This window comes from Vanacampus margaritifer, chromosome 5 (genome assembly GCF_051991255.1).
Source record: "Vanacampus margaritifer isolate UIUO_Vmar chromosome 5, RoL_Vmar_1.0, whole genome shotgun sequence".
In the NCBI taxonomy this organism is placed as follows: Eukaryota; Metazoa; Chordata; class Actinopteri; order Syngnathiformes; family Syngnathidae; genus Vanacampus; species Vanacampus margaritifer.
Genome location: NC_135436.1, coordinates 26,834,053 through 26,854,872, shown reverse-complemented (window position 1 = coordinate 26,854,872; position 20,820 = coordinate 26,834,053). Strand labels below are relative to the sequence as shown.

General features: G+C 44.2%; 2 protein-coding genes across 2 annotated transcripts; one reads left to right on the top strand and one right to left on the bottom strand.

Moving 5' to 3' along the window:
* The first annotated feature begins 115 nt into the window (after positions 1-115).
* On the top strand, positions 116-10,127 carry dhx34 (DEAH (Asp-Glu-Ala-His) box polypeptide 34). Its single transcript, XM_077565511.1, has 16 exons — positions 116-1,221; positions 1,662-1,976; positions 2,035-2,292; positions 2,548-2,650; positions 2,950-3,167; positions 3,856-4,030; positions 4,134-4,327; positions 4,440-4,541; positions 5,732-6,001; positions 6,124-6,297; positions 6,376-6,478; positions 6,702-6,799; positions 8,561-8,812; positions 8,882-9,067; positions 9,201-9,345; positions 9,551-10,127. The coding sequence occupies exons 1-16, from the start codon at positions 535-537 to the stop codon at positions 9,688-9,690; spliced, it is 3,420 nt and encodes a 1,139-aa protein (XP_077421637.1). The 5' UTR covers positions 116-534; the 3' UTR covers positions 9,691-10,127.
* On the bottom strand, positions 9,786-20,815 carry spred3 (sprouty related EVH1 domain containing 3). The gene is made up of 6 exons (XM_077565514.1): positions 20,564-20,815; positions 18,365-18,521; positions 17,999-18,167; positions 17,851-17,912; positions 15,600-15,752; positions 9,786-15,065 (listed from the first exon to the last, which is right to left on the bottom strand). Exons 1-6 carry the CDS (start codon positions 20,572-20,574, stop codon positions 14,070-14,072), a joined length of 1,548 nt encoding a protein of 515 aa, XP_077421640.1. The 5' UTR covers positions 20,575-20,815; the 3' UTR covers positions 9,786-14,069.
* Positions 20,816-20,820: the final 5 nt, after the last annotated feature.

The window sequence follows — 20,820 nt, the reverse complement described above, 5'->3', positions numbered from 1 at the left end:
ATTATATAGTTTGCTCATTTTCATATCATTCAGTCGTGGTTTTCCACGCTAAGACGGAACCTTTTTTATGACGCTTTTCCGTGCCGGACTATTCTATGAACGGACCGGAAGTTGGTCCTATCGTGATTTTGTTCCGTAAAAATTCAAAACCAGTTCGACTTTATTTGCTGCAAGTATCTGATGTTTTCGCGGTTGCTGTTAAAATATATTTTATTTAGATGTTCACATGACCTAGCGGACACATTTACTTCCGTCAAATGTGATAGCAATGTAGAGGAACGTGTTTTTTTTGCGTGTAGTTTCTTATGTTTATGTCGGCGGTAAAGCGTAGCGACTTTGTTTCGTGTCGGTCTGGCAGATTAATTCAGAGTAAGAATCGTTCTTATTGGCCAAGTATGTTAATACACAAGGGTTGTGTCTCCTGTAGTTGAAGTGCTACAAGAAAAAAAGCCACGATAACAAAATGGGAATTTAGGAAATAAACACAAATTAACCTACCGAGAGCCAAGGTGCACTGGGGGGAAGGAAGGGACCATGGATGTAGATGGAAGGTCCCGCAATCGCTGTTGGGACTGGGACAGTCCCCACTGCCGAGCCCAGCTGGACGAGATCTTCTTCCGTCAGAACGACTACATCCAAGCCGGTAGCCAGGAACATAAAGACTTCTGGTCCTTTTTCGACCGCTTCCAGAGGTTTAAGCTAAAGAAGGACATGTGCGGACCCGGTCCAAGCCTTGACGAGGGCAGAGACGGGGGGCAAACTGGGTCTTTGGACCTTCCTAAGGAGTACGACGCCCGGTACCGCATCAATGTGTCTCTGGTAACCAGAGACATCGAGGAGCGTCTTGGGCGATCCCACCCCAACCACAGTAGACGTGACTCTTCTGGGCCGAACTCTCAAGTGATCTCGGACTTTCGTCTGTCCTTGCTGCATTATCTGGACTTCAGCCAGCGGCAGAGTTTCGGCAAGCTGGCCAAGCTGCAGCGCGACCAGAAGAACCTGCCCATCTTCCAGTACCGAGAGCGCATCGTGGACCTGGTCAAGCGTCACCCGGTGGTCGTGGTGGCGGGGGACACCGGCTGTGGCAAGTCCACTCAGGTGCCCCAGTATCTCCTCTCGTCCGGGTTCTCACAGATAGCCTGCACCCAGCCCCGACGTATCGCCTGCATTTCCCTGGCTAAGAGGGTCAGCTTTGAGAGTCTCAACCAGTATGGCTCAAAGGTTTGTGATTTTACACTTTTAAGTAACACACACTGTTTGGATTTAAACATAAAATAAAAAATCCTGTAGACCAAACTCCGCTTGTATGTTATTTGACTAAAGCATAGTGATTGAGAAAAGAGGGTAAATGGCTTGATAGGTTATTTTAGCTATCTCTGCCTAGCTAGCTGGCTAGGGATGTAACAATAACGGCAATATTGCGATATTAAAACTGCCACAATATCGTTGTTGTCATGTCACAATATTAAAAGCAGTTCTAGCACCCTCTGGTGCTTTTTTTTTTTATTAGTGCAGTTTAATTCTAATTAGGCATGTTTTATAAGTTGATCGGCTCTCTTATTTTTTCATTGATTTTCCATCACAACAAAAGACAACTACAAACTGGTACTATTTCATTTTGGCGATACTCTATCTGTCAACCTGCTGCCATGTTTCGACAGGTAGGCTACCAGATCCGCTTCGAGACCACTCGCACCACCGCCACCAAGCTCATCTTCCTGACCGAGGGTCTCCTGCTGAGGCAGATCCAGCAGGACAAGATACTGGAGCAGTATCAAGTGCTGATTGTGGACGAGGTACACGAGCGCCACCTGCACGGCGACTTCCTGCTGGGCGTGCTGCGCTCGCTGCTGGCCGATCGGCCCGACGACCTGCGGCTCATCCTCATGTCGGCCACCATCAACATCAAGCTCTTCTCCGACTACTTCGGTGGCGCTCCCGTGCTGCAGGTGCCGGGCAGGCTCTTCCCCATACAGGTAAGCCGACATGCACAAGTCAGACAGACATTTTTCTAACCGTGCATCCGCCATCCAGGTGATCTATCAGCCCATCCCCCCCGAAGAGCAGGCGTCGTCCCGCACCGAGAAGCTGGAGCCGCGGCCGTACCTGCGCATCCTGCAGGGCATCGACCAGCGCTACCCGCCGGAGGAGCGCGGCGACCTGCTGGTCTTCCTCAGCGGCGTGGCCGAGATCGGCGCCATCCAGGAGGCGTGTCAGGTGTACGCCACGCACACGCGCCGCTGGATCGTGTTGCCGCTGCACAGCACGCTCTCGCTGGCCCAGCAGGACAAGGTAAACACACCGTTTTGGGGTTTAAAAAAAAAAGTATTTTTCAGTTGATTTATAATGGATATGAACTATTATGCAGATTTTTAATAGTCTTATTTTTGTACATATTATGTACCATATGTGTCACGTTGCCCTCTGGTGGCCAAATATACAATTTAATTATCTACATTTTCTTTAATTATATTATGACTGAATGTTTTTCTTCACAACTATATTTAAGAATGCTTTTTGTCCTTATGTAATTGTTGTAACTCGTAGGTGTTTGACATAGCGCCCCCTGGTGTGAGGAAGTGTATCATCTCCACCAACATTGCAGAGACCTCAGTCACCATAGATGGCGTGCGCTTTGTCGTCGACTCTGGTAGGTAGAAATGGAAAGTACCGGTACTCACAATTAAGTCAAAGAAGTCCCTGGTACTGATTCAAGTCCTGTGCTTAAGTAAAAGTATAAATGTGCTGACTCTGAAATGTACTTTAACATCTGTCTGTTTAATCTGTCAATTACGTACAATACATTCATGTATTAATTTATTATGATTATTATTATTATGTAAAATCTTCTGCCGTTTAAAACTGTGCACAGTTAATTTCTCATAAATGAAATTACTGAATACATTTCAACCTATTAAAAAAAATCTTATTGGTGCTGATTTTGCGTAGGCAAGGTGAAGGAGATGAGTTTCGACCCCAAGGCCAAGATGCAGCGTCTTCAGGAGTTCTGGATCAGCCGAGCCAGCTCGGAGCAGAGGAAGGGCCGCGCCGGTCGCACGGGTCCCGGCGTGTGCTATCGCCTCTACGCTGAGTCCGATTACGATGCCTTCGCCTCCTACCCAGTGCCTGAAATCCACCGGGTGGCGCTGGACTCGCTGGTTCTGCAGGTGGGCAACATACCGACTCTCTAAAATTATCAAATCATACGGGCATTTTTTAAATAGCATTTGCGGTACATTTGTATTTTTAAGTTATCTATGACCATTTTTAGAATATGGCCAGCACATTTAAAAACATATAATATATTAAAAGCAGGAGCAATGCATGAGACAAATATAGCCTAATGTACCGATATCTATCATCTCACAATATACATCAATATTCATGCCCAAGATGTACATTATAAAATGAAACTACGGCCGTTGTGTTCTGTAGGCATAAAAAGCAGGATTAAGGAGGGTTTAACTTTTAATCATCTTTAGAAAAAAATACTGATCTTGAAATATGCTCGCTTCCTGTTTTCATTCTTCTTCTTTAAAATTTAGTGTCAAACTAAATTGGATGTCGCCATCCAGTGGTCGACAGAGGAATTACACCCAAAATAAACAGGTGGCAGAACAAATTTGACTTACATAAATATAAACTGGACAAAAAAAATTAGTGAAATAAGGACCGTGACCTTGAAACTTGAGTCGCAGGAGTGTTTACTGTATATTTAATACTATGAATGCAAAATAGTAAACATTTCCAAGGTGGATGATAGGTTGGGCATCCATTACGGCAGGGCTGCGAATGGTTGTGTATCTACTTCCTGTTTATTCACCGTCTGCCTGACTCTGTTTGTTTCCCCTGCAGATGAAGAGCATGGGACTCGGAGATCCGCTTTCATTTGTCTTCATCGATCCTCCGCCGGCCGCCAGCATCCAGACCGCCATCACCTACCTCAAGGAGCAAGGGGCGCTGGACCACCGGTGCGAGCTGACCACCATCGGCAGCGTGCTGGCCCAGCTTCCTGTTGACGTCGTAATCGGTAGCGACGTCTCGTAAACCCGTAAATCCCCTAATAATACCGAAGGGAGCCTTTCCGCCCAATTTTGCATGTGTTTATGTGTGTGTGTGTGTGTTTCCCCCAGGCAAGATGCTGGTGCTGGGCTCCTTGTTCAACCTGGTGGAGCCGGTGCTGACGGTAGCCGCCGCGCTCAGCGTGCAGTCGCCGTTCCTGCGAAGCTCGCAGCACAACCCTGACTGCGCCACCGCCCGCCAGCCTCTACATTGCAACCAGGGCGATCCTTTCACGCTGCTCAACACTTTCAACGCTTGGGTGCAGGTCAGCAGGCAAAACAGGAAATGTTCAAGTGTACCTAATGAAGTGGGTTAGTGCAGCGGGCATGTCTAATGAATCGTTCTGTGCTTCTGTCTTTTGTTTTGGACGTCCACAGGTGAAGGGCGAGAGAGGCGGCGGTTCCAGGAAGTGGTGTCGTCGGCGAGGTCTGGAGGAGCAGCGTCTATACGAGATGGTCAACCTGCGCAGACAGTTCAAGGTAAGCGCGTCGTGAACTACAGTGACGTGAAAATAGATTTGCCCGCTGATTTATGATTTTATTTTATTTTTTGTGTCATCAAGCCAATCTTAATATCCTACAAAGACAACCCAAGTTAATGCAAAATGTCTTTGCCCCCATATAAAGCAGTAATAACCGGAACCTGGTAAGTGCGCCACCTTTGGTAGCGATACGTTAAATCAAGCATTTGATGCTGAGAAGTCTTTCACATCACTGTGGGGGGTTTATTTTTATCCACTCTTCATCACATAATTATTTTAACTCAATCATATTGGAGGGTTTTGGAGCATTCTGGTATTCGTCCATGTCATGAAGGAACAAAGCAACCATATTTGCCTGTTAGCGTGACATTGTTTTTATCCAATGTTGTTTAATTTTTACAACAGATCTATTAGGTCACACACCTTCCAAAAACTTCAACTTTTTTCTCATTAGTCCACAGAAAATATTTCTCTAGATGTCTTCAAGATGTGTTTTTTTTGGGGGGGGGGTGCAAATGTGTGCCAAGTCGTAATATTCTTTTTGCGCTCTTATTAAAATTGGCTTGATAATCTGAAACATTTAAGTGTGATAAATAGGGCTGGGTTTAAAAAAAAAATTTGAATAATCGATATTGAATAGATTTGCCTTTTTTTTAGCCTGATATCAATTTATAAAACCATGAATCGATTATTTTAATATCTCTTTTTCCCATAAATTCAATATTTTCCATTCAATTTTTTTAGTATCTTACTGTTTTCTTGAAATTTACTGTTCACATGAATTTAAAATTATTTTCCTACATTTATGAAATACCTGACTTATTATACTTTAAGACAATTCAGAATCGTTTTAATTTATAGTTACAATTATTGAATTAAAATTATTATTATTATTAATCTTATTTGTTGCTGATGTCAATGTTTGGTTAACGCTTAAGTGATTATAACCCATTACTTTCATTAATAAACTAAATAATTTAACCAGTTACTGCTTCCGCAAAATTTAATTTGGAATTTGATGTTTGTGGAGTCGAAATCGAATCGAACTGAAATCGATTCAGGAAATTAGAATCGATACCCAGCCATAATGATAAATAAGCAAAATATCACAATTCAGGCAAGGGGAGAACATATTTTTTCACTGTATCTACGCTTTAACTTCACGTTTCGGCTCCTTCTGGCAAACAGGAACTGCTGAGGAGCCACGGCCTGCTGGAGGCCAAAGCCGACGACGACAATCGCGGCGACCGGCAGCAGCGGCGCCAGCATTTGACGGAGAGGAGGAAGCTTCATCAGATGAAGAGAGAACACGAGCAGCAGGAGGGCACCAAACGAAAAGTCCTCAAAATGGAAGAGGGCCAGGACGGGGAGTTCTCATCCGGATCCGACACGGAGGAAGCAAGACGAGGAAGGAGCAGGAAGAAGAAGGACAAGGACGCGGCTAATGTGGACATCCAGGTAACTCATTCATCCATTTTCTATAGTGCTTGTCCTCATTCATGCTTGGTAGACGTGCATATAACAAAAGAGATGTCAGAGTGTCAAATCCAAACGACATTTGTTGGCGGTTCCTCCAACAGGAAGTGAAATTCAAGCTGCGCCACAACGTGTCGGAGCTGCAGGACGCCGCCAACGCCAGCCAAGATTTGTCGTCCCGCCAGCAAGCTCTCCTCAAGCTTCTTCTCTGCCGGGGCCTTTACCCGCAGCTGGCTCTGCCCGACGAGCACAACGGCACCCGCAAGGACACCGAGCAGGTCCGGACCTACCATCGCACCCGCCGCCATCTTGTTTATGAGCTGTTTTTAACGTTGCTGTTTGACTCGTACCCTCAGGTGTTCCACACGAAGAATAAGCAGGGAATCGTAATCCATCCCACCAGCGTATTTGCTAGCGACCCCGAGGTGCTACATGTGCGGGATGACGTCCGGGATACGGGTACGATTCCCAAACAATCTCACAGGTTGCTTGTTTTGTTTAAAAAAAATACATGGAAAGATCGCAATTAGATTTTTTATTTTTTATTTTTTATTTAGCCCTACTTTCATAATACAACACTGTGTCCCATTCAGTTTCATTTCCTGTTATAATTATAAAAGCAAAGGATAATGATGGAGGTCAAAAACTTAACGTTGTCCGTTTGTGTGATCCATAAAAAAAGGACGCGACAGCAGCAAACATCAGCTGCTGGCCTTCGTCACCTTGCTGGAGACCAACAGGCCGTATTTGTCCAACTGTGTGCGCGTTCCTGCACTGCAGGTTAGTTCTCATTTTCACACAAATTACCTGCACAAGAACAATGAAGGATTTAATTGTCCTTATCGATGTTGCAGTAATTGTCGCTTTCTTGTTGTAATTCGGTAACATAAGACGGCGTTCTCAAACTTCTTTGGCCCAGGGATTTATTTTTTTTTCTTTTCAAAGACCCCACCATGCAACCCAAACAATTAAACATAATGACCATGAATTAAAAAGTTGTCTATTTTCAAGAAAAAATAGTTTATTTTGCAATAGCAAATAGAAATTGTAATGTCTGTAGAATAAAGTAATGTTTCCCAAGAAACAAAAAAAAATCATAATTGTTACAAAAACAAAAATGTATTTTGTCAGAATAAAAAGTAATCTTACAAGAAAGTTGAAAATAAGCCGTAATGTTTACAAGAACTAATTTGTGTGAAGTGAAAGGGTAATATTTTAGGTCATATTTTAAAAGGTTTACCCGTTTTTTCATTCTTTGTATTTTATATAGTTTTCAGTAATTTTTTTAAAATTCATTTAAATTTTTATGTATTTTTCTTTTCAGTAATTTTTAAAAATTCATTTTCAAATATCGACATGAAACGACCTTCCGCTAAATGTTAGGCAAGCCCATTTTTATTCCATGATGTTTGACTGAACATGAGATCCAACATTGCTGCATTTTGTATTAATTAAATCTATTGTTATTCACTTTATTTTTAATGTATTCATTCATTTGTTTAGTTTGTGTTACTAGTTAAATGTATTGATATTTATATTATTGTGAAAAAAATGTATGTATTTATTTTGCGGCGGCACGGTGGCTGACTGGTTAGCACGTCCGCCTCCCAGTGCAGAGGACGTGAGATCGAGTCCGGGCTTACTTGCGTGGGTTTTTTTCTGGGTACTTCGGTTTCCTCCCACATTCCAACCCTTGTGCGGACAAGCGGTTAAGAAAATGGATGGATAGATTTATTTTGTGTTATTAAAGCTACTGAACGTAGAATATTCCATTTTCAATCGCTACTGCCACCTGCTGGCGAAAAATGAAACTGCACATCCCCTTCTTCACATTCACACCGCGCGCATGACGTCACATCTGCAGACAGGAAATTCACTACATCGTGATAACTTACATTGATGTTTCTGCATTTGGCAATTTATTATTATATTATATTATTAGTATGGGATTTTTTTTAATGGGCTTTAGGTGAACTGATGAATACACACACGCTCGCACGCACGCACGCACGCACACGCACATACACGTACTCACCCACATACAAAAAAAAAAAATTATATATATATATATATATATATATATATATATATATATATATATATATATATATATATATATGTGTGTGTGTATATATATTTAAAAAAAAACATTTATTAAATTTTTTTAATTTATTTGTTTTGTTTTGTTTTTAAAAAAAGGAGAGCAATGATGATGTCAAATCGAATGAACAATACTGAGCTCTCCTAAAAAATAAAAAAATAATAATAAAAATAAAATAAATAAATAAAAAAAAGGAAATTCAAACCCGAATCCAGTCTAAAAACTATTGGCCAGAGGCTTGCAGGACTACCCATTGTGAACAGCTGAGGTGTGAATCTACTAATTAGAAGACATAAATGGCCAAATACAAAAGGCTACTTTAAAGATATTTTGGGGGGGAAAGTTCCATATTTTGACAAATTTCTACTTAAGCACATACATCAACGGTTGTGGAATAGACTTCATTTCGCTTGCCAATCATGTCCAAATTCCATCACCAGGCTTTGCTGCTGGTGGCCAACTCCCTGGACAGCAACGCCGACTGCTCCCGTCTGGTGGTGGACGGTTGGTTGGAGCTGCAGCTGAGGGTGCCCGACGAAGCCCTCAAAGCGCTGTCCACGGCGCTCCTCCTCCGGGCCGAGTGGGAGCGCCTCCTGCAGGCCCAGCTGGGGCAGAGTCCCGCCGCCGAGGTGTCCCGGAAGCCCATGCAGAAGCTAAGCGAGCGCCTGGTCCGCTTCCTGCTGTACACCGAGGTACGATCGTCTCCGAAAAATTCGCCTTTTCGTTATTTTGGTAGCAATTCTTCCTGTTGTCATCTTCAGACCTGCTACACCCTGCAGCGTCTCTCCGCCCTCCACACTCAGAACCTGTACGTGGGACCCCAGGCCGAGTCGGAACTTTCCCTTGGCGCCGGTCTCACGCCACTGTTTCCGGGCGCCGAGGCCAAACCGGACCCTATCAAGGGAGGACTGCGCGTCACCAATTTCTTCACCTACAACTGTCTGACCGTAAATTACACACGCTGTCTTGTGTTAATTAACAGAAATGAACCTTTATTTTATGCTCTTATGACGGTAAAGTATTTTTTTTTTGAGGGGGAGGAAATGTTACTTACATACATGTTTTAAATGTGTTGGTCAGGATTCCCGGGACCTGTACAGCGATTGCCTGCGAACTTTCTGGAACTGTCCCAACTGTGAGCTCTACAGTCCGCTGACGCCTCTGGAGCGAATGCAGCACGAGACCACCTGCAGGCCGGCAGGAGAACAACAGGAGGAGGACGAAGGTGGGCGGGACTCCATTGAACCGCTTCTTGATTTCAACTCAAAACGAACACGTTCGCACATTTTTAACATGTGTTACTATCCATTACGTGAGATTTAGTTACCAACATCATCCTCTTTTTTCTTTTTTTTTAAATCTCCTTTTAGTGTTGTGTACTTCAATATAATTTTGTATGGTGTTTTTTTTTTTTTTTTTTTTTTCGTTAGGGGCGGATGTCGTGAAGCCAAGCTCGTCCTCGTCCACTTTGTGCCGAGTCTACCACTGCGACGTTTGCGACAAAGATCTGACGCTCACGTCCACGGAGATCCTCAAGCACAAAAGGCAGCACATGTACTCTGCTAAGTAACTCATTTGACTTCTTGCTTCACTGGGAAAAAAAAAAAAATGATGATGATGGTTTCACTGAGGTGAAGAAATGAACGTCAAGCCAGAGAAGGAGCGTTTAAAATATAGAGTGAGGGTTTAATAATGATACAAACCCACGATATGTAACACCTCAAAGCAGCACATTGGCACAAAGTCAGAAGTAAGACAGCACGGAAGATAAAAATCTGCCTCGAGGGAGAGAAGAAAAAAAAAATCTCAATAAATATTGTGATAAATAAATAATAAAACAGATCATATCTCATTAATTACTTTGAAACTCATAATAATAATAATAAATACATTTGGAAATATGCACATTGGCAGAAAATGAAATAAGGTCAACAGTACTGAATAGAGAAGTTACTCAGGTAAATCATAAGGTATTGATTACTCAAATCAAAAGGCACATTTATTAAGATGTAAGAACGGGCGGGGGGGGGGGGGGGCAGCGAGAGTGTGTGGACGGGAACGCCATCTACGCGTGTCAAGCGGAAGTAACAAACGTGTGTGTGTGTGTGTGTGTGTGTGTGCGCGCGTGTGTGCACGATGGCTTCTTTTTACGGCTTTGGTCCATCTGCGTCTTCAAGTCAGCCAGTGGACGTGTGTGCGTGTGCGCGTGTCGGGCGGGGGGGGGGGGGGGGGAATGGCAGTTTTGTCTTCTGGAGCAAACTTATTTGTGATTTTCGGTGAGTTATTTCACTCCATCAACTCTCATGGCGTGTTTCCACTCATTCCGAAATGTGGCCGTTACATTTTGGTCGAGAGAGACCTCATAGCGCACTTTTCATTTTCAAGATAAGACATGAAATAAGATTGTAAAGAATGCACAGTGGTTTTTATTTGCGTGACGTCATTTTTATGTCAATTTGACTGATTTTCACGCAATTCTCAAACTTTTTTGGTCAAGGGAAAACATTTTTTCCCAGACCTCCTCACTTATCCTTCCATCTTTTTTACATAACTATCACCTTATAACTCTTTGACTGCCAGACGTTTTCAGAAAAGGGATGCCGTGGGTGCCAGTCGATTTTAAGCATTTTGACTGATCTTTCAAGGTCCACAGAAAATTATGTGTTTGGACTATGGAAACACACATACTACCAAATGAAAGATTGGACTCTCATCTTTCATCAGAAAAAAAAAGTTTGTTTCTACCTTATTCTGTTTTTCAGTAATCAACAATAGAAAATGATTAGTTTCACCTGTTTTAAAAAAACGTATTTTAACGTCTTTGGCACTCCTCCATAGGATTTTTACTAAACATTATTTAACGTTTTTGGCAGTCAAAGAGTTAAAAATTGCCTGTTTCCACCCAAAATTGTAATGTCATATGATAACAAATTCGTATTTTTTAGAACAAAAGAAAATGTAATGTTATGAGAATAAAGTATTTTTTTCAAGAATAAGACGTATTTTGTTTCGCCAGATCGAATGCCGAATCTTAGTACGAAAAGTAGTTTGGTACTGCTGGCATTTTATTCCGGGAAATTCGAGGCCACTTTTCAGTCCCACAAACACAAGTGCATGACAATATAGTGGAAAATATAATTATAATTTTTTTTACAGTAGTTCAAATCGAATCGTCAAAAAGTGAAATGTATACAATATATTATATACGCTTCACTACACACAAAGTTGTAGTCAGATTAATTAGTTTTAGAATAATCTAAAAAACTATAAATATTACATAGCAGGTATATTTCAAATCATATTTAATGCAGAAATTAGGTAGAAAACAGATTTTCTTATGTTTATTAATGAATCTGATTACGATTTTCACTTTGAAATTTGAACTACTGAAATGAATGAACTTTATGGTGATAATATTCCAATTTATTTACATGCACTTTTATATGTGAGCTGAAAAAAAGGTTCCGTTCTGTTTTCAACTTTGTCCCACAGCTGCAGGGGGAAAGGAACTCAATTTTTGGAGTCGTGGCTGAGAGTGGAACTTTGACTTTGATCAGATGTGAACATTCTGAATTGTTGACCGTTTAATATGTCCAAAAAAAAAATCTTATTTGTCAAGTGAATATAACCAGTGCCAGTAAAGTGGAACTGTGGCAGTAGAGGAAAAAAAACCAAACATGAGTATGAGCGGGACTTTCGAGTAGCAGCTTCTATGTCTCTCTCAAAGCTCGCGGGAAACCGCCATTTGCTGCTCAGCGGGCCGCTTTATTAGGTACGCCTTGAGAATCAAATTCAATGCCAAATACAAATATTATATATTATTATCGTGGTTCTCGTCGCTGGTTATAGCAGCAATTCCTGACCATTTGTGCCAATTTCACTTAATTGGTCCAAAAATGTGTATATTATTCTACAATTAGTGCATCTTTATCTATTTACGATTCATAAACTACAATAATAGCTTTGTGTTCAAGTATAAATCTCGCACTAGGTTGATACGTTTGTGAGTAAACTGAGGCGAGAGTAACGATTTGCAAATTCTTCTTTTAGGGGGAAACAATCTTACTTTGTTCACTGAAAAACTCTTAATTAAGGCTAGAGCAATAAAAGTAGTACTTTGGCGCCATCGTGGCGCTAAGAATCTATGTTAAAGTGAGCTAAATAGTTTCATTTAGACAAAAGTATTACTTGGACGCTATTTTGTCTTTCAAATCATATTGGGGCGCATTATCCACACTTCTTTTTCTAAATAACGGTGCTACGCCGGATACCTTTTGCACCGTTTTTTTTGTGCCTTTTTTTATTTCATGGTGTGCCATGAGATTTTTGCCATGTGCCTTGGCCCAATCCAGCTTGGGAAGCACTGCTTTATCTGATCTGTTTGGATTCTGTTGGCGTAGCTAATGTCGCGGCCTCTTCCTATTGGTCACAATAACACATGACAGTAGTCGGTTACCACACTTTCCTAACGTGACGTACAAAAATACTCTTTAAATATATTGTTCATTGCACTTTTTTTTTTCTTCATCTTTTGGGTGGAGGCATTGACACGTCCTCGGATTAGGTTAGTAGGGTTTCTTTGGGGCGGGGTGACGGCGAGATGATGAGAGGATGTGAAGGTGTTTTAATACGCGTCCGAGTGGTTGTCATTGCAAATTTCCCCTTACTAATAATTGTCCTCATGCATTTGTTGACATTTTGTCCCAGGCTCACTCTCTCGTTTTTTTTTTTTTTTTTTCCCGCCGTGAGGTAAATTCGGAGGTAAAGGGCAACAACGTCTGTCGGTGCTACACGAGCTAACACCAAACCCCTCGAGGACCTCCTGTTAATTTGTGTGTGCCATTGGGGGGGGGGGGGGGGGGGTCATTGTCACATTTAATAAAAGATACCAATTACAGACACTCCCCGACTTAAGAACATTTGGGATATTTGAACAATTCCATGTTAGTTATAAAAACTTTTTTTTTTTAATTCTTCTGGAAGTCTGAATTTTGAGTTGCGCACCTTCAGTGTAGTACCACGTTTTACCACAACCTGTGCCGGGCAGCACTGAGGCGAGGCGAGAATGGGGTCTCCTATTGTGTGACCCAGTCTGTTTATGATGAGAAGACAAAAATGGTACAAGCGTCCTTGGAGAATTTCTTCAGACCGATGCCTTCTACCTGACTAACGAAGCATTTGATGACAAAGAGAATAAAGTTCACAATTATCTACCAAGGAATCCAAATAAGAATGTTTTGTCACAGTCTTCTTCTTCACAGCTTTTACTCTATTCATGGTCGCCGTTTTTTGGCGTCGTTTTTATAACCTTCCTGACTTCCTGCCATGAGAGATCAAATTGTGGCAACTTGATGCCAAGGAACAATGTTGAAGTGAATGTAAGAGTTTCTTCTTCTTTTTTTATTGTGCTCTGCCACCATCTTATAAACCTTGGGTAAATTGAGACCATCATTTTTTCAGTCTTTTTACTTTTTGTGACATTTTTATTTGGTGCCCTGCTGTGAGATTTTTGTAGTATAAAATACGTGCCTTGGCACAGTAAAGGTTACCGAAACTATATTGACGTAATGCTTTTAACAGGAGCTCATACAGTGAAATTTTTTTTTAAAGCAAAATAACAATGATACGAACAGTCACTTGTTCATAAATTGGGGAGTGTCTGTAAAAAAAATGTTTTTACTTTTTTCCCCTCAAAACGGACATTTCAAAACAGCGTACACGTTACCCACCCTTGTCCTTGCGCTAAGTCTCGGGTCGCCAACTGGAAGTCGGCGTAGATCCACAATGAAAGGCTCCGTGAAAGGTGGTCTGAGTGCGATGCACCCCCCAGTCCAAGAAGGCCCCCCGGGTTGAAAAGAGAAAGAGCGGAATGCAGTGGAAGGCTGTGGGGGGCTTCGGAGGTTCACGTCGAAGGGACCCCTCCCATCGCTTCCCGCCCCGAACCTGGTCTCATCGGACCGCCTTGTGCTTTCCCCCGCAGCAGCCACACCGCTCGCCGCAGCGCAGGCAGGCGCGCAAAGGCAGGTAGCAGCACATGCAGGGCACGAAGAGCGACAGGGCCACAAGAGCCAGCCAGCGGGCGCAACACAGGGGGTGCGGGTGGCCCCCCATGGAGTCGTCGCACGAGCACGGCTCCCAGAACTCGCCCTCGGAGTCCGACATGCAGTGGTAGAGCAGGCTCTCGGCGCACCACACGCAGGTCCACTGGCGCAGGCAGTGCAGGGCCGGGTCCGGGGCGTCCCTGCAGCGGCCCCGGCCGTTCTCCGAGGCGCTGAACACAGAGCGGCAGTACACGCAGCGGGACGAGCACGAGGACGACGGCTGCGGGCACGGGCTCTCGTCATCGGGGGAGATGGCGCCCGGGTCCCCGCAGGCCCCGCTGCCGCCCCTCTTACGGGTCCGTGAACGGGGAGGGGCCAGGGAGGTGTGTATGCAGCAAGGCGAGGGGGAGCCTTTGCCGGTCTCCTGGGGGGAGCCGGCCCCTGAGGACACGCCGGACACAGCGTTGGGGATGGACATGGGTGAGGACGAGGACAGACGTTGGGCCGCTTTGCTGTCCAGACTCACTGTGACGTCGCAGCCACTCGTGCCTATCCCGGACGTCTCCTTCTCAAAACGGACCACGCACAGCTCGGACTTGTCCTGCTGGGTCCCCCCGCTACCTACAACCACGCCTCCGGTCAGTCCCCCAACCATAGTCCTGGTGGCCCCCGCTCGTCGGTAGTCCTCATATCCTCTGGACCCCCACAGGTCCTTGCAGGGATCCACGCTGCGTAGGTCCCCTTCCTCCAGCAGGGAAATGGTGGGCGAGAGTGGGGACAGAGGCGATGAGGCTGGCGGGCCAATGGGAGGGGACGGTGGGTCTGAAGGCGGGGGCGGCGGCGGCGATGGGGGATTCGAGGCGGTGGTCATTTGCAAGGGCTGGTGTCCCGGCCTGGCGTGGATCTGCAGAGATGGTGTAGAGTTACAGAGTCAGGAAGAGAACAGCCCGCTGCTGTCGGGTTTTATATCACGATTCAATTGGGATCAAATTTCACTTGAGTAGAGGTCACTTTCATCTTCATTTCACTTCCTGTATGATCGCAATAAACGCAGCACTTTCAGGTGTAGAATTTCCCCACTAACCCTAAAAGGGAATCCTCTCCATACCCATCAGCTACCAACTTTGCAAAGCAGATCAGCCCTGACTGTACTGATTTTTACACCCTTTTTTCAGCACCAATGGCTTCTTAGACCAAGGTTTCCAAACCGTTTGGGTCCAGGAAATTCCAAGGACCCTCTCCTAATCCTCCTAACAAATAAACTTAACTTCGCCCCATTTTCATGACCTCTTTAACAGGATTCAGCGTAACCAAATACTGTTAAATACAGTATTACCCCATTATTGCATCCTGACCAAATTAGGATTCAGCCTTTTCGAACAGAACTGAACTGAACCGGACCACTTGGTAGAACCGAACACTCAAAGCTCTGTACTACCTGGGCAGGTGTCTGTGTGGTTCCGCCGGATGTGAAAGCAAACTCCTCGGTCCGCACGAAGCACGTAGAGGACGACTCGCTGGTCACAATGGTGATGGGCTTCGGGAGCATCTCCTTCCTGCTGTTGGACGACGACTCGCTGCCTGTATGGGACTGGCAGAGGTCGCACATCATCCTGTGATTCAACACTCTTCAAAATCTGGAGGGGGGGGGGGGTCCTATAGCCAGGCCCTGGGGGTAGTACCTCAAAATGTTTTACCCATGTACATTTTGGAGATAAGTATATCAGTTACAAACAGCTGCCTTGGAGTCTATATTAAGGGATATTTAAAATAGACAAGCTGCACCTCTATTTTGTTGTAGGGTTCCAATATCGTGTCCTTTGGTTGTTCCTTTTGTACCCTTGACATCTACAGTTCGGCAATATACTTGTACCTTTTTCGTATGTGTAAAAAGTACAAACCGTTACCTTAGAGTCCAGTACTTAGACCTACGTGGTACATTGGTGTAGTTATATCAGGGCTGCAGTGGGGTCTAAACCCTTGGGTGATACCCTCAAAAGGTTCTACTCTCTTAATATTAACAGTTTGGGAGCATACCTGTACCTTTTTTGGTCCTGAAAAAGGTCCAAACAGCGGAAATCCAGTACAGTAGCATAAACTACCTGTAGACCTTTAAAATGAACACCCCATTGTCATGGTGGCTACCTTCAACTATTGGGAACAACTCCACCCTTTTGGACCTGGGACAGGCACAAACAAACCTTGTAGACTTACAAAATACATTAGTTTAGCTGTACCAAGTCTAAGGTGTCTTGTCCCTGGGGTGGTGCCCTCAAAGTTTCTAGTTCTATTGACTTGACTCAAGACAGCTTGGGAAAATACCAGTACCTTTATAGACCTCGAAAAGCTACAAACTTTGAGACCACAATTAGAAATTAACATGAAATTGACTCAGTATGCCCCTTTTCATCAGGTTGGGGTCCAATCCTGTACAGGATTTGTTCACTTCAAAGGTTCTGCTTTTACACCCTTGACTTTTACAGTTTGGGAGCCTGCCTGTGTCTTTCTAAACCAGAACTAGGTGCAAACTGTTACCTTAGAGTCCAATACTTTGACCTATGTGGTATCTGGTGAAGTTAGAGGCCTACTGTCTTTTGTCCCTGGGGTTGGCGCCTTTAAAGTTCTACTATTTCCCCTGGCTCTTACAGAACATACCTGTACCCTTTTAGACCTGGAAAAGGTACATAACTTGGAGCCAATCCTGTCCCTGGTTTGCTACCTCTTGAGGGTTATCCTTTTGCACCATTTGGGAGGATACCCGTACTCTTCTAAAGTGGGAACAGGTACAAAACATTTAGTTGGAGTCCACTAGGGTACATTAGAATAGATCATACCTTAAAATTGATTCGGTAAACTGCTGTTAAACAGGATCCAAACCTGTCCTTGATTTGTTACCACCACAGGGTGTACTTTTGCACCCTTAACTTTTGCAGCCTGGGAGATCCCTCCTCTAGGTTACATCAACAATGATCGTACCTAACAATGGACTCTGGGTCCACTCCTAGTTTATAGGGTCCAAACCTTCGAATGTTTTACTTTTACACACTTTTTGTAATGGAGCTCTCCTTTTTTGGACTGGGAACAGGTGCAAACAGTTAGCTTGTAGTACACTAGGGTACCACGTTTGAATTTGACGTGACTCTTTCATTGAACCTTTGGGGTGGTACAGTCAACATGGTCCAACTTGTGTATCCTTGACTTTTGGTAGTTTGGGGAACATGCCCGTAGTCTAAAATGAACACTAGGCATACCCCTATTTCATGGGGTTCTCTCCATACCTACCTTCAAGTAAGGTAAATTCCACTGATTGTCACACCCAACTAAGTGGGGGTGAAATTCGTTCTCCGCATCTGACCCATCCCCTGAGGGAGCGGTGAGCAGCAGCAGCAGCCGCGCTCGGGAATCATATGGTGATCTAACCTCCCAATTCCAACCCTTATTGCTGAGTGTCAAGCAGAGGGGCAATGGGTCCCATTTTTATAGTCTTTGGTATGACCCGGCCGGGAATTGAACCCACGACCTCCCAGTCTCAGAGAGGACACTGTACCACTAGGCCACTGAGCTGTTTATTATAAGTATTCTACCATTTTAGGAACACAGTACAAGTACCATTCAAGTAAACCAGGAACTTAAAGGACATAAACAGACTGGTGTTTGGAACTGGAACCCAAAACCACTTGGATACTCACAGCTTGCCCGTCATCCTCGGTGTCTGCTTCCTCTGGCGTGGATGACGAAGGCGAGTCCGAGCCTGAAATGCCATCAGAGGAAAGATGTTTAGACTGGTTCCCCCAGGCTAAAACTTGGAGACTAGAACTCTGACAGATGCACGCCCACCTTGGTCCAGATTGTCGATGACGGCCTGCAGACCCTTCTCGAAAGAGATGGCGTCTGCAGGACTCTGGAAGGTCAGCCCGAACTTGCGCTCGTCCACCCGCCAGTGATGAAAGATGGGATTCACCTTGTTGTATACCAGGCCTCTTTGCACAGCACACTCCAGCACCGGCTAAACACACACACACACACACACACAAGCTGTAACAACACGTTTGTAACAACACGCAGAACTGAAGATAACTTATGGATTCAAGGCGTAAAGCAACCTTCAACAACCAAGAAGATTCCACTTTGCCTCCATTCAACTTTTTGCCAAAGGATCATAACCACACCCAAATAAATAAATCATCGTCATATTGTGCTCACCGCTCGGTCCCGCAGCCTCTCCCCGCGGATGACGTACTCCCTCCGCTTGTGGCTTCGCCCCTTGCATATGACCACGTGACTGAGGCCGCCCCCGCCAAGGGGCACCCAGCCGCCGCTGGAGTCGTCACGTGTCATCACCACGGCGCGAACACGCACGCTGGCAGAGGCGGGAAGAGACGACGTGAGAAACGAGACCATGCAGTGAAACCAATCCTCGAATAGTTTGATCATTTCAGTTAAAAAAAAAAATGAATACGATGATTGTTTTCTTCTGTCTCGGCTAACAGTTTATTTGGTGTGCACCGTCAGGAAGTTAAGCCAAGCCAAGCCCCAACGACAACGCATTAAGGTAACATGCTGCAAAATCCAACTTCAAAATAAAAGCTAAACATACAAAACAGGAACATCAATGCCTGGGTAGGCTTTTGTTTTGAAGTTGGCCCTCGCTGTATGTGGTGGCTTGACGACTCGTCTTTCTGACTTGACTTCTTTTTTTTTTTTTTCATTTTATAATGTTGACGTTAGCAGCTAGTGGCTAGCAGCGAGTGCCCGGTATAGGCTAGCAATAGCTGCCGGATTACTTTACAATGGCAATTTAATATTGGGAAATGACTCTCCACACTTCCATGCTAACAGGCTGAAACCGTTGCAGTTCCTGATGACCCGTTTTGGACAAACCAGGCTTACTCAAATGTTTTGTTTTAGCTGACAAAAGCGCTATCACCTGGTTTGGCCTGACATTATTGCGTCCCATACCCCAAAATCTCAGCTACTGTTTGCTGCAAGGCAAACTTTAAATTTAAAAAAGAAAATGTTGATTATATTGTATTTATAATGGTTATTTAACCAAGCAAAAATGTTTCATCCAAATACTGTAATATTTGATTGAGTTTTCAGTAGGCTACCCAAATACCAAAATATTTGTTAGCTGTAATCAAAATCATTACCTACATGTCCACTATATAGTGTCATAGTTTGCCATTTTTCTTTAATGCAGTTTTGAATTTGAAGTCAAGTGGTAGGTAGCTTAATTACGCACATTCTTCAGATTTAATTATTTAATATTATAGAGATATTTTTTTTTCTTATTTTAAACACATTTGATGTTTTGGGAGGATAGGCTGGAATAAACTATTAATGGCATTTCCATTCATTTCAATCGCGATTGAGTTGAGGGCTGAAAAAAAATTGAAAACTAGATTATTTGTCAAAATCGTTCATATAAAACCTTTCAAAATGGACTACCCAGTGCACTGTATAAAACTGTCTATCAGAGAGTATGAATGAACGCTTCTGAACACAGCCCGCGCATGCGCGCGCATGTGCGACATTCAAGTGCAAGGTGAGAAAATGGGAAAAATACAAGAGGGAAGAATGAGCGTTTCCCCGGCTACACATCAATGAACGTCGTGTGCGCGCGCACGTTATTTTTATTTTATTTTTGCGTCAGCAAACATCGCGATAATTCCATCAGACGACGCTCCCCACTCCCTTCCCTCCTCCCTTCCTTTCTCCCTCCTCTCTTCCATCCCGCCCCTGCTACTGCAAGCCATTAAGAAGACATATATGTTGTTGTTTTTTATGAATGGAGCGAAAAGCAAGGCGAGGATGCTGCTGCTGTTTTTTCCCCTTTTTTTTTTTAGCGATGAGGGGGGGAGAGGAGAGATGATGATGAGGAGGTGCGGTGGCGGGAGTGGGATAAGGGAAGGAAGGGGAGGGGGGGAAATCACATTTCATTCATAAAGTTTGGCTTTAAAAAATCATAATGAAAGGCCGAGACACGTTGATAAAAAAAAAATCACGACGCCTCTCGCCTTGAATGGCGCGACGCTCTCTCCCTCCCTCCCTCCTTCTCATTTTCCCCTCCTGGAAAGACAAACTCGCCATATTTTTGCTCTTTTTTTCTTTTTACCTCCATCCTTCTATCCTTCATCTCCATCATGTCAAGCCGTAGTTGTTCACATAGCACGCCTAATATTTATTTTTGGCTGCTATAGCGCTGCATGCATGTCCTTTTTCATTCATGTATAGATGACGTGTTAATGGACATGTAGGCGGCTTTCGGAACACCAAATAATACGAAGAATGCACCAGCACACATGGATGCGCGTTTGCTTGTTTTTTCTTTTCTTTTTTACTCAAAATGATAACAATATATTTTTAAAAATCCCACATCGCTATTCATTCCGGCGGACTTACTCGCCCTCCATGGCTCGCCGTTGCCCGCTCGCCGGAGCCCACCGCGGGCTCTGCTCTCGCTGTGCTCAGCCTCCTCGCAGCAAACACACGCCGATGGGGCTCACATCGTCCCCGCATCCGCTCGCTCGCCTCCCCGCAGTCGGCCTCCTCTCGCCGGGGCCTCCTCGACGTCGTCTCGGCCGATCAGGACAGGCTGGAGGTTGCAGCAGCCATTTTCCGCTGGCAGCATCCTCCCTCCCTCCCTCCCTCCCTCCCTC